Below are 15,035 nucleotides of genomic sequence, written 5' to 3' on the forward strand. Positions count from 1 at the left end.
CTGTCACTACTGTCACTGTATTTTTGTAGTAAATTAAAGAAATATATCAATATAATTTTAATTTCATCAAAAGTTCACAATTTACCTTTGCAATAAGTAGAAACAAATCATGTTCTGGAAAAAAAAAAAAAAACAGCACTTTACATAACATCACATTACATCACTAAATTATCACTGTTTGTTCAAACTGAAATAAATGGTTTGTCATTTTCACTCCCCAAACATGACCGGAAAGCACTCGTGGTTTTGGACAGAATTGGAAACACTCCACCCCTTGTTCTTACTGGATGATATTATCATATTCCAATTTTCTTGTTTTAAGGAAAAGCCAGACTTAGTCCTTAAAATAGTTACTTCCTTGTTAACCTATTAGGGCTACAATTGACGTCGAATTAAAGCCAGTATTTCCACGAAATGGCCACACAGTACAGTAACAGACATTTTATCAACACTGTTATTATTTTAGCCAATCAAATATGAGTAACAAAAATCAAACGCTCTTTCCCACGATGTAATTAATACCGATTATCACAAGCACCTGTGCATGGGTATAAAATACATAGTGTCAATATTTGTTTAATGATTCATTTTCTCAGAGGTTGAACAAATTCACGATTTGCATACCTAAATATTTTTGAGCTACTGTCTTTAATTTTAATACCATTTGTACTCAGAGGTGGGTAGAGTAGACAAAAAAGTACTACTCAAGTAAGTGTAGTGTTACTTCTAAATAATATTACTCAAGTAAAAATATTCATCCAAAAATGTCCTCAAGTACAAGTAAAAAAAGTATATATTGAAAAGAATACTCAAGTAATGAGTAACTACTCAAGTAAGTGTAGTGTTACTTCTAAATAATACTACTCAAGTAAAAACATGCATCCAAAAATGTCCCCAAGTACAAGTAAAAAAGTATGCATTGTAAAGAATACTCAAGTAATGAGTAACATTGTGAGTAACTGCTTACAATGTTGTTGTTTTTTTTTAATGGTATATTTGTTTTCGCAGCACAACTTAATACAGTGGTATGAAAAAGTATCTGAACATTTTGGAATTTCTCACATTTTTGCATAAAATCACCATCAAATGGGATCTGATCTTTGTCAAAATCACACAGATGAAAAAAACAATGTCTGCTCTAACTAAAACCACCTAATCATTTATAGGTTTTCATATTTTAATGAGGATAGTATGCAAATAATGCCAGCAGGGGGAAAAATAAGGTAGTGAACCATCACATTTAATATTTTGTGCCCCCCCCCCCTGGCATCAATACGTTCAACCAGACGCTTCCTGTAGCTGCAGATCAGTCTGGCACATCGATCAGGACTAATCTTGGCCCATTCTTCTCTACAAAACTGCTGTAGTTCAGTCAGATTCCTGGGATGTCTGGCATGAATCCATCCTCTTTTAAGATTCAACTGTCTGACAGACTGCCTCAGGTTTTCCTGCAAAACATCCTGATGAACTTTTTGAATTAATTTTTCCATTAATGATTGCAAGTTGTCCGGGCCCTGAGGCAGCAAAACAGCCCCAAATCATGATGCGCTCTCCACCATGCGTCACGGTGGAGATGAGGTGTTGGTGAGCTGTTCCATTTTTCCTCCACACATGACGTTTTGTGTTACTCCCAAACAATTCAACTTTGGTTTAATCAGTCCACAAAATATTTTGCCAAAACTTCTTTGGAGTATCCAAGTGTCTTTTTGCGAACAAAAAACGAGCAACAATGCTTTTTTTAGACAGCAGTGGCTTCCTCCGTGGAGTCCTCCCATTAACACCGTTCTTGGCTATAGTTTTACATATAGTTCATGTGTGCACAGATATATTGGACTGTGCCATAGATTTCTGTAAGTCTTTATCACACTCTAAGGGTCTTTTTTTTAAACCTCTCTGAGTATTCTGCGCTGAACTCATCTTTGGTGGGCGGCCACTCCTTGGGAGAGAAGCAACGGTGCCAAACTCTCCATTTGTAGACGACTTCTCTGACTGTCTATTGATGAACATCTAGACTTTTAGAGATGGTTTTGTATCCTTTCCCAGCTTTAAACAAATCAACAATCCTTGATCGCAAGTCTTCAGACAGCTCTTTTGACAGAGCCATGATCCACATCAGACAATGCCTCTCCTTAAGACAATTCTTACCAGATGTGTTTTATAGTGGGCAGGGCAGCTTTAAACCACTCATCAGTGATTGGGTACACCCCTGACCTAAAATGTTTGGTAAAAATTGGTTTCAATTGCTCTTTAAGTCACCTTAGGCAGAGGGTTCACTTACTTATTTTTCCCCCTTGTGTCATTGTTTGCATGCTATCCTCATTAAAATATGAAAACCTATAAATGTTTGGGTGGTTTTAGTTCAACCAGACACGGTATTTTCATCTGTGTGATTTTGACAAAGATCAGCTCACATTTGATGGCGATTTTATGCAGAAATGTGAGAAATTCCAAAAGGTTCTGATACTTTTCATACCACTGTATATATGAACTGTTATTATTATACTGTACTATCACCTATTAAATGACTATATTAGGCCAAAAAGATGACCCCAAAATCCTTGAATTCAAGGCCGAGTTATACTTCCGCGTCAGACCTGCGCCGTCAAGGGAGACCCAATTTACGACCCTGCGCCGTAGCCTGAAGTGGTCCTATTGATTTTTCAAAACCTAGCGTCACGTCAACGCATATGACGTGGCGGAAATAGACTGTGATTGGTTCGCTCAGACCGTTGTTTCCGGTTCAGCGCGAAATCACCGCCATTGGAAAACATTATTTTTCTAGACACAAAAATGGACCAAGCCAACGAGAGTATCATCGAAGAGCAAGTCTCGTCAAGACATCATAAAGTTTGCCAAATGGCAAGGTCAGCGATTGAATAAACAAATGGAAGAACCACCGAGATGCCTGTGTTCGGAATCGAGTGGCCACACGAAGCGGTGACCCAGTCGGCCAAAAACTACCAGCTTTTTATCACTTTGTCGTATTTTTGGTTGGTGCACTTCATCATTTATTGTGTACATATGTTTGCTGTGAGTCTGTGACTTATTTACGTGTCACACTTCAAGTATATAAACAATAGAGCACAGGTTTGGTGTCAAGAGTTGTTTTGATCTTGAATTTTCTACAACAGACAGTTCACACACGATACATCATCACTGATTGAGAGTGCCTCAGTGCTTTTTATGATAATGTTAACATCAAGGCTTCCAACGCAGTTTGGGAAGTTCCATAGACGCAAGAAATCTGCTATGGCTTCCAACTGGCTGGTTGTAGGACACGGCAAACAAATCGGACTGGAGGGCCTTGCAGACCTCGGACAAAACGCTGGACGCAGTGCTCAACGCCAGTTTGAAGCTAGCCGCCACAGCTACCTGGTTTTCGCCCCTGGCCGTATAATAGTTAATTTTCAGAGACTCTTCCAGTCAGCTGATCGTTGCCTCCACCAGCTGGCTGCTTCCCCTCCAACTGTGACGACAGCTGATCGACGCTGGACGGACCGACGGCGTCGCCGCTGCTGATTGGCCAAGAAAAAAGGCGCCAAGCTTTCTTAAACCTGCCGCTGTCAACGCTCTAGGAGGTCGCATTTGACACCATTCTGCCGCGGTCCTCCTCGCCAGCTGTTTGCTCGCCATTCACTCTCGTTTGCATTTGATCGCTAGTTTGACACACTCCCGCTTTTTCGGTGAGGTCTTTTGTGTTTATTCGTTATTGGATCGTTTTTGTTCACCACTGTAAATAAGAGCACTGAAGCAAGTAGGGGTAAGTCGCCATTTCTGTTCAACCCGTTTTCTCTTGTTTTGTATAGCATAGGAAGTTAGGTTAGTGGCCGTCTTTTCTTTGTTCCTTTTACATGATCAGGGTTTAGTTAGCGGGTGGGGTTGAAGTGTAGTTCCTTTTGTTTGTTGTTTTGGCCTGGGCTTACCCTGAAGTCACGCTTCCTCTGCATTTTGTATATATTCATTGCGAGTTTGATTTGTGTAAATAAATTGTGTCCACATGTAAACTTGTGTGGCTCGTTTTATGTTACACCCTTAGCGAGCAGTCCGTGGGACGTAACACTAGATGAACTGTATGCGGCATCAAAAGTTGGACAGACCGCCTCGAAACTGTCTTCTGCGTCGCCTGTGCCTCAACATTTGTATGATCAATATTTATTCAATGTTGATGAGCTGAAGAGCCACATTCAATTCAAGCGTTCCATGTTGCAATGTTTTTTTTTCTCCGTTAAACTAGACAAGAGGAAGTCAACAAGCATGCCCCAAAACCGTACAAACTTACCGACACACCCCTCTAGTGGCTTGGCAGTGAATTACAAAGCAACGCGTCACCTGGCCGGAGAACCATCGAATGTCGAATGACGCCGTAGTCGCTGCGCCGTCACTGCAACGCGGGAGGATAACTCAGGCTTAAGACCAGAATAACGCTATGAAACATCATCCATCCAAAGAGCATGAATGCCCTCTAGTGGAGAAACATTGTTACCTCTGATTGGTACAATGGAATCATGTAGTAATTGTTGCGACGTCTCATTGGTGAAACTGAGACAGCCACTGTCGGCATCGCTGGCAAAAATAAAGTCAATATGCAGACTAAAGAGGAAAAATGTAACGACTAGTGTAGCCCAAAGTAGCGGAGTAGTGTTTCTTCTTCACAAATGTACTCAAGTAAAAAGTACTGAGTGGTAAAACTACTCTAAGAAGTACATTTTTCTCAAAAATTCACTCAAGTAAATGTAACAGAGTAAATGAAATGCGTTACTACCCACCTCTGTTTATACTAGGTGTTGTTTTTCTCTTTATGGAAGTATTTCAACAGAGTTACAAGCAAGATGTGAACAGTTGTACCTGGAGACCGGAGAGTCAACATTTTTCTGATGTGGCACCTGATGTCAAAGGTTAAAGAATGAACAATTATGTCAACTATTTGGTGATCAGTATTTGTTGCTTATGTAATAAAGAAAAAAAATATACATTGGACAATTCATAGAACTGTTTATTTCATCTTCATTCTGATTGAGTCCAAAGACACGCACGCACCCACGCACGCACACATATACAGCCATCTATTTATCCTTTGGTATAAATAGATGAATATACACAGATATACATAAATACACATTTCTGATATGCATTATTCTTATTTTTGAAACCATGCTGTCTGTAAAGGACTCTTCCTATTGGATGACACACAACACACACACACAACACAGATTGAACAAATTGGAAGAATCCCTACTGGTTTGCATGTACAGCCGCATGCAGCTGCTTGATGGGACTGAGGAACATGTCAGCAAAATACATGGATTGCGATCGTTTCTCGACCGAGCAGCAAAAATAAAACCAAAGAAGAAAAACATTCTCCATTTCCAATGGAAAATATATCTGTATATCTTTCTATATATATTCTTTTTGATTATGTACACATTCTCAGGAGCACAACCACGAGAAAGAGAAATAAATAGGACTGCACCAGTGAAAGAAAATCTAATAAGGCAGTTTGAAAGGAAAACGAGGTGAGGACTGTACAAATATTGCTGCTATGCTCTCCATCCGTGATGAGAGTAGATTGAATACACATTGTGAGCAATATGCTGGCCTCGGTTAGACATAAAACATTTTTAAAAAAGACAAAAAGTGATCATTTTTAATGGGGCTATCCATTCTTTCCCTGCTATTGACGGTGATCGACGTCCAATCCATTTGAAATGGACGCGAACGGATTGCACGTCGATCGTTGCCAACGGCAGCCAATAAGGTAAGCATCTATTAGGGGCTAATTCATATACTATTATTACCCTAAGGCAGGCTACTACCTTGGTAAATATGAAATTTAATCTACGAGAAATGCACTCACAAATGTGCCGAAATAATTAAAACTCTTTGGCTGAAACCCGATTTTTAAAAATGTGGAACATTAAAAAGAAATAAATATATGTGCAGATAAATATATGTTGCAAATCAAACATAACTTGAAATGAAAAGGATCGCTGCTATTAGCCACAGGTGGCTCACCTAAACCCCCCATATACAACCCCTAGTGAAAAGTATGGAATCACCAGTCTCGGACGAGCACTCACTCAGACATTGTACCATGTAGAACAAACTCAGATAAAAAGCTTGAAAAAAATAATTAATTACCGTAATTTCAGCACTATAAGCCGCACCTGACTATAAGCCGCCACCCACCAAATTTGACACCAAAACGACATTTGTTCATAGATATGCCGCAATAGACTATAAGCCGCAGCGGTCCTCACTGTATTAGGAGATATTTACACCCAAAGATATTAACCGGTAACACTTTATTTGACAGCGGCATCATATGACTGTCATAAGACCAAATGAACCACCATGAAGCTTTGAACCAATTGGCTGCCAATCTTCATTGCTTCAAGAAGCTTTATTTGGCCATCACTGCTGCCTTGAGGGAGACAGTCAACCTCTTCGGCCACCTGCTGTCAACACTTGTTATCCAACATGCCTCCTAGCATTCATTGCAGCGGTACAGATGTTAATGTCAATCAAAATTCATGTTTTGTGCTATTTTTTTCTTCAGTTGCTGTTCCAGTTGTTTCATTAATTGCTAGTTATGGTGTTTGGTAACACTTTGACAGTGGCGCCAAAAGACTGTCATTTGACATTCATAGTTATGACATGACAGGGTCATGAGCATTAATTAATGCTTATAACAGATGTCATTTAGTGTTATCAGGCAAATTGTCTCACTATCGAATGGATTTCAAACATCCGAGCTGGACATAAATGGAGTAAGTGACATAATTTGCTGAATAACACTTAATGACATCCGTCATAAGCATTCAGTAATGCCAATGTTAGTGTCACGTCATCATTATGATGGTCTTATGACATCACAGTGAAAAAAATTCTTACCTATTAACCCAAATAAATCAACAAATAAGCTTCACTAGACTACAAGGCGCAGGATGCAAAATGAGGGGAAAAAGTAGCGGCTTATAGTCCGAAAATTACAGTAGTTCAAAAGTGCAACTCTTTAGCATTCAGAAACACTAAAAGAAGTGAGATGAAATGAAAAGTTCCAGTATCATCACCTTGTCCAATTCAGAATTTTGACTCTTGACACCTTGTCCAATGCAGACTCTTGACTCTTGATAAGGTGACGATGCTGGAACTTTGGTTTGGTGCTGTTCCAGTGAGATTTACGAAGAAAACATCAAAAATCCCTCAGTCATTGAGGCAAAAGCACTGGGGAGATGGCTGTGGTTAAATCTTCAATAAATGCACAAGTTTACATTGAAATTTTAGACAGCTTTCTTATCCCTTCAATTGAAAATATGTTTGTCATTTTCCAAGATGACAATGCATCATGCCACAGAGCTAAAACTATTTAAGTATTCCTTGGAGAAAGACTTATCCAGTCAACGTCATGGACTGCAAATAGCCCAGATTTCAACCCTATTGAAAACCTGTGGTGGAAATTGAAAAAAAAATGGTCCACAGCAAGGCTCCAACCTGCAAGGATGATCTGGAAACTGCAATCAAAGAGAGTTGGCACTGTTGGAGGCAGTCTTTCAGGTCCTCCGCGTGTTCGTTTTCAATTCAGGTAAGATGGCTAGACTGGATTGTTGAATAAAGGCTGGAAGCAAGAGGTCAATACTACGCAGTTTTAATTTTGGAAGATTCTGGGTGCATTCAATGACAGAATAAAGCTGTGAAGAGAAATGCACGCCGAACAGAGAGCTTGGCGTTGCTTATATGCTTTACTTAAAAGGAGGTGTGTCTGTTTGGTGATTAACTCATCTTACAAAATAGGTCATGAGCCTTGCTGGTTGGCAGTTAAAAGTCCATGATTATCTGAGGTAAAACTAACTGTCAGCGGTTTTCTGTGGAAAAACAACTCCATTTATGGACATGATTGCATTAGGCGAGATGCATACTGACTTCAGCACCAAATTGATGAAGAATATTCATCAAGTCCATGCCTCAGAGACTGCAAGCTGTCATAAAAGCCAGAGGTGGTGCTACTAAATACTAGAGATGTGTTTTGATTGTTATTTCTTTGTTTGTTTCTCATGATTCCATATTTTTTCCCTCAGAAAGGAGTGATTACATATATATTTCCCTGCACTTGCTCTATAAAAGTAACATTTACTGACCACCACAATATTTTTTATTCATTTCTTTTAGTATTTCTGAATGCTAAAGACTTGCACTTTTGAACTAATTAATTATTTTTTCAAGCTTTTTATCCGAGTTTGTTCAACATGATAAAATGTCTGAGAGAGTGCTTGTCCGAGACTAGAGATTCCATACTTTTTGCCAGGGGTTGTAGTTTGGCAGCCATATTGGAGAGGTCACCATGTCAACTAAATATAATACTACTGTATGTGACCCACACATATTTGTCCTACTTTAATATGGCCACCATTGGGCAAGAAAGACGAGCCTTTAGATGTTAATGCGAAATACAACGCAAATGTGTCACGTCAAAAACATATAACACACGCGCATACTTGTACTATGTCACACGTAAACACAAGTATCCTACGTAAATGGCAGGGACCTCACTGTTTTGCCAGTCTGGTGGGACTTGGTCCCCTCTTGGCCCGAAAGATGGCACTGCAACCGTTGAGGAGGATTTAAGCTTCGGAAGGACTGTCCCCTTCACACCTTTCAGTCACAAAACAGGCTTTACTGAAGAAGAAACACACAAAGTGGATACATGAAGAGAGCTAATGCATAAAAAATAGATTAATAGATAGGCAGCGATAAACTGCTTAGATACATACTGTAGTCACCGGGTTACAACGTACCCGACTTGAGTGATTTCAACTTTAGGACGCAGGAGTCTCGTCTGCCATTTTTTTTCCAGATGTTTTTTTTTTTTTTTCACGTTCAGTAGCCCCTTTCAGACTTTAAATCCTGCTAAATTTAGTGTAATGTGATACGGAATTTACCCATGTCATGGCTTTCACACATGAGGAGATGTACCGGGATGTACATGTGCAGTGTTGGCGACTCTGTGTGGGGAGGGCGGGATTTTATAAGCTGGACATTACATCATTTTTGGTTGGCATCGGCAACAAAATAAACCACACATTTCCAAAGATGGACAACTGACTCTCTCTTCCTAGGCTCTAAGATCCAGAAGCAGTTTAGTTTTTTTATGCTTCCAGTTTCATTTGGCTATTTCCAGTTTGCCATGTTGATAATTGCGATGTTTATCACTTTGCGCCTTACTGCAAAGAAAGAGGAAATGACGATCGGCTCGCAATTATATATACGTCATCAGCTTTCGCGCAGTGACCTGGGAATTCAACGCCTTTTTTTCCATACACGCCGCGTCCCAGTTAAGTTCCAGACATTATACTAGGACACGACCCAGTTAATGTCTGTGTCAGGCGACCCGGGAAACTGCTTTCAGATGTAAGGGCTATCCATTTAAATCCCGGGACTTCAGTTCAGTGTATTTCTGAAAGGAGCTACCGTCTCATCCAGCCACCTCTCAGCATTGATGATAAGTACAGTATCTTATTTTATTACTTTATCTTATTAATATGACGTATAATACATGTTTTGGGTAGTTATTTTTAGATTTAGGGTTTTTTTAGGGATACTTAAAGGGTTAATTATGACTCACGCGGATATTCGGGTTATGTCGCCAGCGTAAGAATGGAACTTGTTCGTAACCCGGGGACTAACTGTACTGCAACAATAACATGTCGAGAGACCTGCAATTCGCATAGAATTTTTTTGTATGAAATAGGGGCCATATGACGGATCATTCCTGGCTGGCTGCTTTCAGACATTCAGAGTGGTATACCGTTGTGAACTTGTTCTGTCTTGAATTTTTATTAAAACAACAACAAAGTGTGTTTGTTAGGGGTGGACAAAAAACAGCTAATGTTTATTCACTAAGTGAGTTTAAAACTTTGTCAGCCCTAAGATTGAGCAGCTGTCGGATTTCATGGGTTTCATGGGTGACAAGCACTCTTGCCGGGGCCGCAGCAAGGGAACGACGAGCTGAAACTTTCTTGCCGCCGGGAGCTGGCCGATCGGTGAAGGCAATCACCCCCGCCGCCGTGTGTGACATGAGTAGTGGTAGTTTTGTGTGATTTTTCATGCTCAACGGTGAGGAAGAGACTTGGAAGAGCTGCTTGGTTTCGGGTTAGCATGTAGCCTAGCTTTTACCCTCCTCTTTTGTTTACGCTCTCTCCTCAGTCTCTCTTGAGTCCCCGCAGGGAAATGACAAGAGCTGGACTAACTCTGGTGGCATAAAATACCGTTCGGAAGGTTTAAGAAGTCGGCAATTTTGACCACTATGCAGTAATTTAGCCCTGTCATACTGAATTTTTAATATTTCATATTCCATTTAGCACAAGACTGTTATTTGTCATGACCATACAATTTTTTTTAGCAATCGGGGAAAAATACTTATCCTCTAAAAATATTGAAGTAGGGGGTTAAAAACAATGATGACATTTTGCAGTCTGCTCTAGTCATCAGCCTCGTGTTTGTTGTCTCTGTTGCCTTTTTCCCGTTCTGAATCTTCCTCCTCCTCCAAATACGACTCAAACATATGCCACAGGTTTCCTCTGGATTGACAATATCACTTAAAAGATCATTACTTGAACCAAAATCGCTGAAAAACGCTTCCTCCTCCATTGGGCTCAATGCTAAATCCGTTGAAATTGCTCATTCTCTGATGTCATCCCCAAGATGAAGGCGCCAGAGCGCTATAATGACAGGAGGAGCTAAACGTCAGACGCATTTTTCGTTATCTGCGCTTTGCCAAATTGTCATTTATTTTCGAATCATCTAAAATTTGATTTTAATTCCAATCATAATACTATTTAAGATTTTTTTTGTCATGTCACAGTTCCCCACCTCAGAGTACGAACTAATATAGTTCTCGGAATTTGAGTTCCTGGTCCTTAGTTCCTACACGTGCTAACACACAAAATTACGTTATCGTCCCCCAAAAGATTTTAGAAACTGCGGATTGTTCCCATAGTGTGAAAGCGGCTAAAGAGTTCATGGTACAAGACAGGCCGTCGTACGTTGGGCACCTGTTGATTATGTTATGCTGAGTAATTGGCTTGATGTTGTGATGATGAAGTTGATAGTTGTTGTTGGTCTGGTCTATATAATTGGCTGCAGAGTTTATATACAGTGGGGCAAATATGTATTTAGTCAACCACTAATTGTGCAAGTTCTCCCACATGAAAATATTAGAGAGGCCTGTAATTGCCAACATGGGTAGACCTCAACCATGAGAGACAGAATGTGGAAAAAAAAACAGAAAATCACATTGTTTGATTTTTAAAGAATGAATTTGCAAATCATGGTGGAAAATAAGTATTTGGTCAATACCAAAAGTTCATCTCAATACTTTGTTATGTACCCTTTGTTGGCAATAACGGAGGCCAAACGTTTTGTGTAACTCTTCACAAGCTTTTCACACACTGTTGCTGGTATTTTGGCCCATTCCTCCATGCAGATCTCCTCTAGAGCAGTGATGTTTTGGGGCTGTCGTTGGGCAACACGTACTTTCAAATCCCTCCACAGATTTTCTATGGGGTTAAGATCTGGAGACTGGCTAGGCCACTCCAGGACGTTGAAATGCTTCTTACGAAGCCACTCCTTTGTTGCCCTGGCTGTGTGTTTGGGATCATTGTCACGTTGAAAGACCCAACCACGTCTTATCTTCAATGCCCTTGCTGATGGAAGGAGATTTTCACTCAAAATCTCTCGATACATGGCCCCATTCATTCTTTCCTTTACACGGATCAGTCGTCCTGGTCCCTTTGCAGAAAAACAGCCCCAAAGCATGATGTTTCCACCCTCATGCTTCACAGTGGGTATGGTGTTCTTCGGCTGCAATTCAGTATTCTTTCTCCTCCAAACACGAGAACCTGTGTTTCTAACAAAAAGTTCTATTTTGGTTTCATCTGACAATAGCACAATCTCCCAGTCCTCTTCTGGATCATCCAAATCCTCTCTAGCGAACAGCAGACGGGCCTGGACGTGTACTTTTTTTTAACAGGGGGACACGTCTGGCAGAGCAGGATTTGAGTCCCTCGCGGCGCATTGTGTTACTGATAGTAGCCTTTGTTACTGTGTTCCCAGCTCTCTGTAGGTCATTCACTAGGTCCCCCCGTGTGGTTCTGGGATTTTTGCTCACCGTTCTTGTTATCATTTTGACGCCACGGGGTGAGATCTTGCATGGAGCCCCAGATCGAGGGAGATTATCAGTGGTCTTGCATGTCTTCCATTTTCTAATAATTGCTCCCACAGTTGATTTCTTTATACCAACCGTTTTACCTATTGCAGATTCAGTCTTTCCAGCCTAACGAGTGGAGCCTCGTTAGACCAAGTTAGACCTCTTTGACAGCCAGAAATCTTGCTTGTTTGTAGGTGACCAAATACTTATTTTCCACTCTAATTTGGAAATAAATTCTTTAAAAATCAAACAATGTTATTTTCTGTTTTTTTTTCCCACATTCTGTCTCTCATGGTTGAGGTTTACCCATGTTGACAATTACAGGCCTCTAATCTTTTCAAGTAGGAGAACTTGCACAATTGGTGGTTGACTAAATACCTATTTGCCCCACTGTACGTGGGAGAGTGTAAATATGTTTTGGATAGTTGTTATTCAAATAAACCACAGAAAAAACATTCACTGTTTACCCAAAGTAATGTACAATATTAAGGCTAATTCCTCTAAATGTTACTGTGTACTGTACCTCGGACACATCCTGTGTCTACACTGGCGTGCGTTGTTGTTGTGTGTTATTTACAGTACGTCATCAACCTGTGGGTGTGAAGTGGAATATTACAATGCCTACCACTTATGATTCGGAATCGAACTGGCGGAATCTGTAAACACATAAGCATGAACTGCTTCATGGCTGTTACATCACCGGACATAAATTTTTGTCTAAAAGGGGCTATACTGTAGATTTGTAGTGTTTGTGCGTGATTTTGGCTTTCTGTTGAAGTTCATCTCAAGGGTTAGCTAAAAATGTCACGACCCGGAAAGCATTCTTTTGCCGATTAAGATCATTTGAGCAGGCTGATGACAAGACAAGGCATGATGCATGCTGCCTGCTGTTGAAAACACACAAAATGGCCGCTCGTGCACTGAATGGTCACCACTCAATGACCATTTGCACCTGAATGAATGCTGCAATGCGCGGGGTAGGGAGGGTTTAATGAACCTGAGAAGCACTAGAACTGATTTTAACATAGAGGATTCCCGCGTATTTCTAAGTTGGATGCTTCTCACTTACTGTCTCTCTTTCCCAGTCCCCATCTGGCAGGGCCTTAGACTCTGAGCCATAGTGTAGCGGAGAGTACACCCAGGTCCTGTCCTCTGGAGGCTGTTTTGTTTTTTTACACGCCAAGCACAGCAGAGGGCGCCAGGGGGACAGAGGAGAGGGCCAGAGGCACAGAGATAAGCGGCGGCAGTGGCAGGCAGGCAGGAAGAAAGATGCAGGAGGTCGCAGGAGAAGAAAAGACAAGACAGGAAATGAAAGTTAGGGATGCATAACGGGGGTCAATGTCGCCCGCGCAGCTCGTGTTAATACTTGAAGCAAGAGGTTGCTTGTAAGCGACTGTCATCGCACAGCGTGTTTGCGTCAAATGTTTTCTTCAGGTCATGAGGTGTGAGTCATGGAGGGTGAAGAAGGGAAAGTGGAGAAGGGGGAGCCAGAACGCACCGACTGACACGTCAATGCGAAAACAACTTAAAAGTGATGTCAGTTTGTTCACACGAAACTGCCAAAGTCAAACATAACTGCTTCAAGGAAAATGTGTCTGTTTATTTAAGTAACATGATCCATTACTGTATTTTCCGGACATTGAGTGCAATTTTTTTTTCGTTTGGCTGGGCCTGCGACTTACACTCAGGCGCGACTTATATATTGCTACTTATACTCGAGGCATACCCTATATTTCGAGGTAGTGTAATTGTTAAAAAGTGAAGACTTGAAGAGATTTGGTCATGATTTGGAGTGAGACCGAGAGTTTTTTTGTTTATCGTTATCAGAATATCTGGTACTATGTCAACAGCATAAGCAGAGTTAAAGGGGGGGATGGCCCCCCCGGTGGCCGAAACGTGTCATTGCATGTAATTGACTTTCCTATATACAGTGGTACCTCTACATACGAAGTTAATCCGTTCCAGGACCTTGTTTGTAAGTCGAAATGGTCGTATGTCGAGCAGGATTTTCCCATAGGAATACATTATAATTCCATTAATTCGTTCCACAGCCCAAAAACCTGCACTAAATCCTTAAAAAATACTGCTGGTGCTATTACAAATGGCAATTACACGTAGCAAAACAAATAAATTATAAATCAAAATTGGAATAATGTAATAAAAAGAATAATAATAATTCCTGTAATAGTGTAACGAATCGGGTTCTAATAAGGCGGACGTTTTTTTGTGTACCTGAACGCACCGCGGGGCTCACGTGCCAGAGACAGACCGGTGAGCTTGAGTTTCACTTTCACTTTGAATGTTCTCTTGAGAACACCATCAATTGCGGCGTACAGCAGGCGTTTTGTGTTGAATAAGTTGTAAAAGAAATGATGAAAACGTGGCGAAGCTGGCGATTTCTTTGGAGACAATAAGAATTGTCAGCTTAATTTATAAAGACTGGCGAACGATGGTCGGAGGAGGACCGTGGAGATGTATTGTTGAGCCATTTCACGGATGCCCACCCCACGCTCATATTTTTCTGTCATTTGCATCTTCATTTCGAAGGTAAGCATCAACTTTTTCCTTGTTTCACCACCTGTACCAACCTTTTCTGAAACCTGTGTTGATTTGTCACACAAGAAAATCCGCCGTGCATTCGTCTGCGGTGCTGCCATTGTCGTCGTATTTCGAGCATGTCGTCGGATGTAGAAACAAATGGCGAGTCAAATTTTACGTCGGATGTCGAAAAGTTCGTGTGTCGAAGCGATCGTATGTAGAGGTACCACTGTATGTATAAAATTTGTAAAGCATTAAAGCAAACAACAAAAATGAATGAGATGAATAAAAAAAA

At 40.7% G+C, this 15,035-nt stretch overlaps 1 protein-coding gene across 7 annotated transcripts in view; it reads right to left on the reverse strand.

Annotated features, from left to right (window-relative positions):
- Positions 1–4,546: 4,546 nt before the first annotated feature.
- Positions 4,547–15,035, reverse strand: part of pip5k1ca (phosphatidylinositol-4-phosphate 5-kinase, type I, gamma a) — an 85,549-nt gene continuing 75,060 nt past the window's right edge. For 3 of the 7 annotated variants that reach the window (XM_057840970.1, XM_057840972.1, XM_057840973.1), the window contains one exon: positions 4,548–8,673. Coding sequence is in view for 3 of the 7 variants with exons in the window: in XM_057840973.1 (XP_057696956.1) it covers positions 8,671–8,673 (3 nt within the window). In the remaining 4 variants the exon portion in view is untranslated. Of the gene's footprint in view, positions 8,674–13,271; positions 13,362–15,035 lie in introns of all 7 variants that reach the window. The other 4 variants (XR_009063837.1, XR_009063838.1, XM_057840969.1 and 1 more) reach the window with 2 other exon arrangements.

Source organism: Corythoichthys intestinalis, chromosome 7 (assembly GCF_030265065.1).
Source record: "Corythoichthys intestinalis isolate RoL2023-P3 chromosome 7, ASM3026506v1, whole genome shotgun sequence".
Classification (NCBI taxonomy): Eukaryota; Metazoa; Chordata; class Actinopteri; order Syngnathiformes; family Syngnathidae; genus Corythoichthys; species Corythoichthys intestinalis.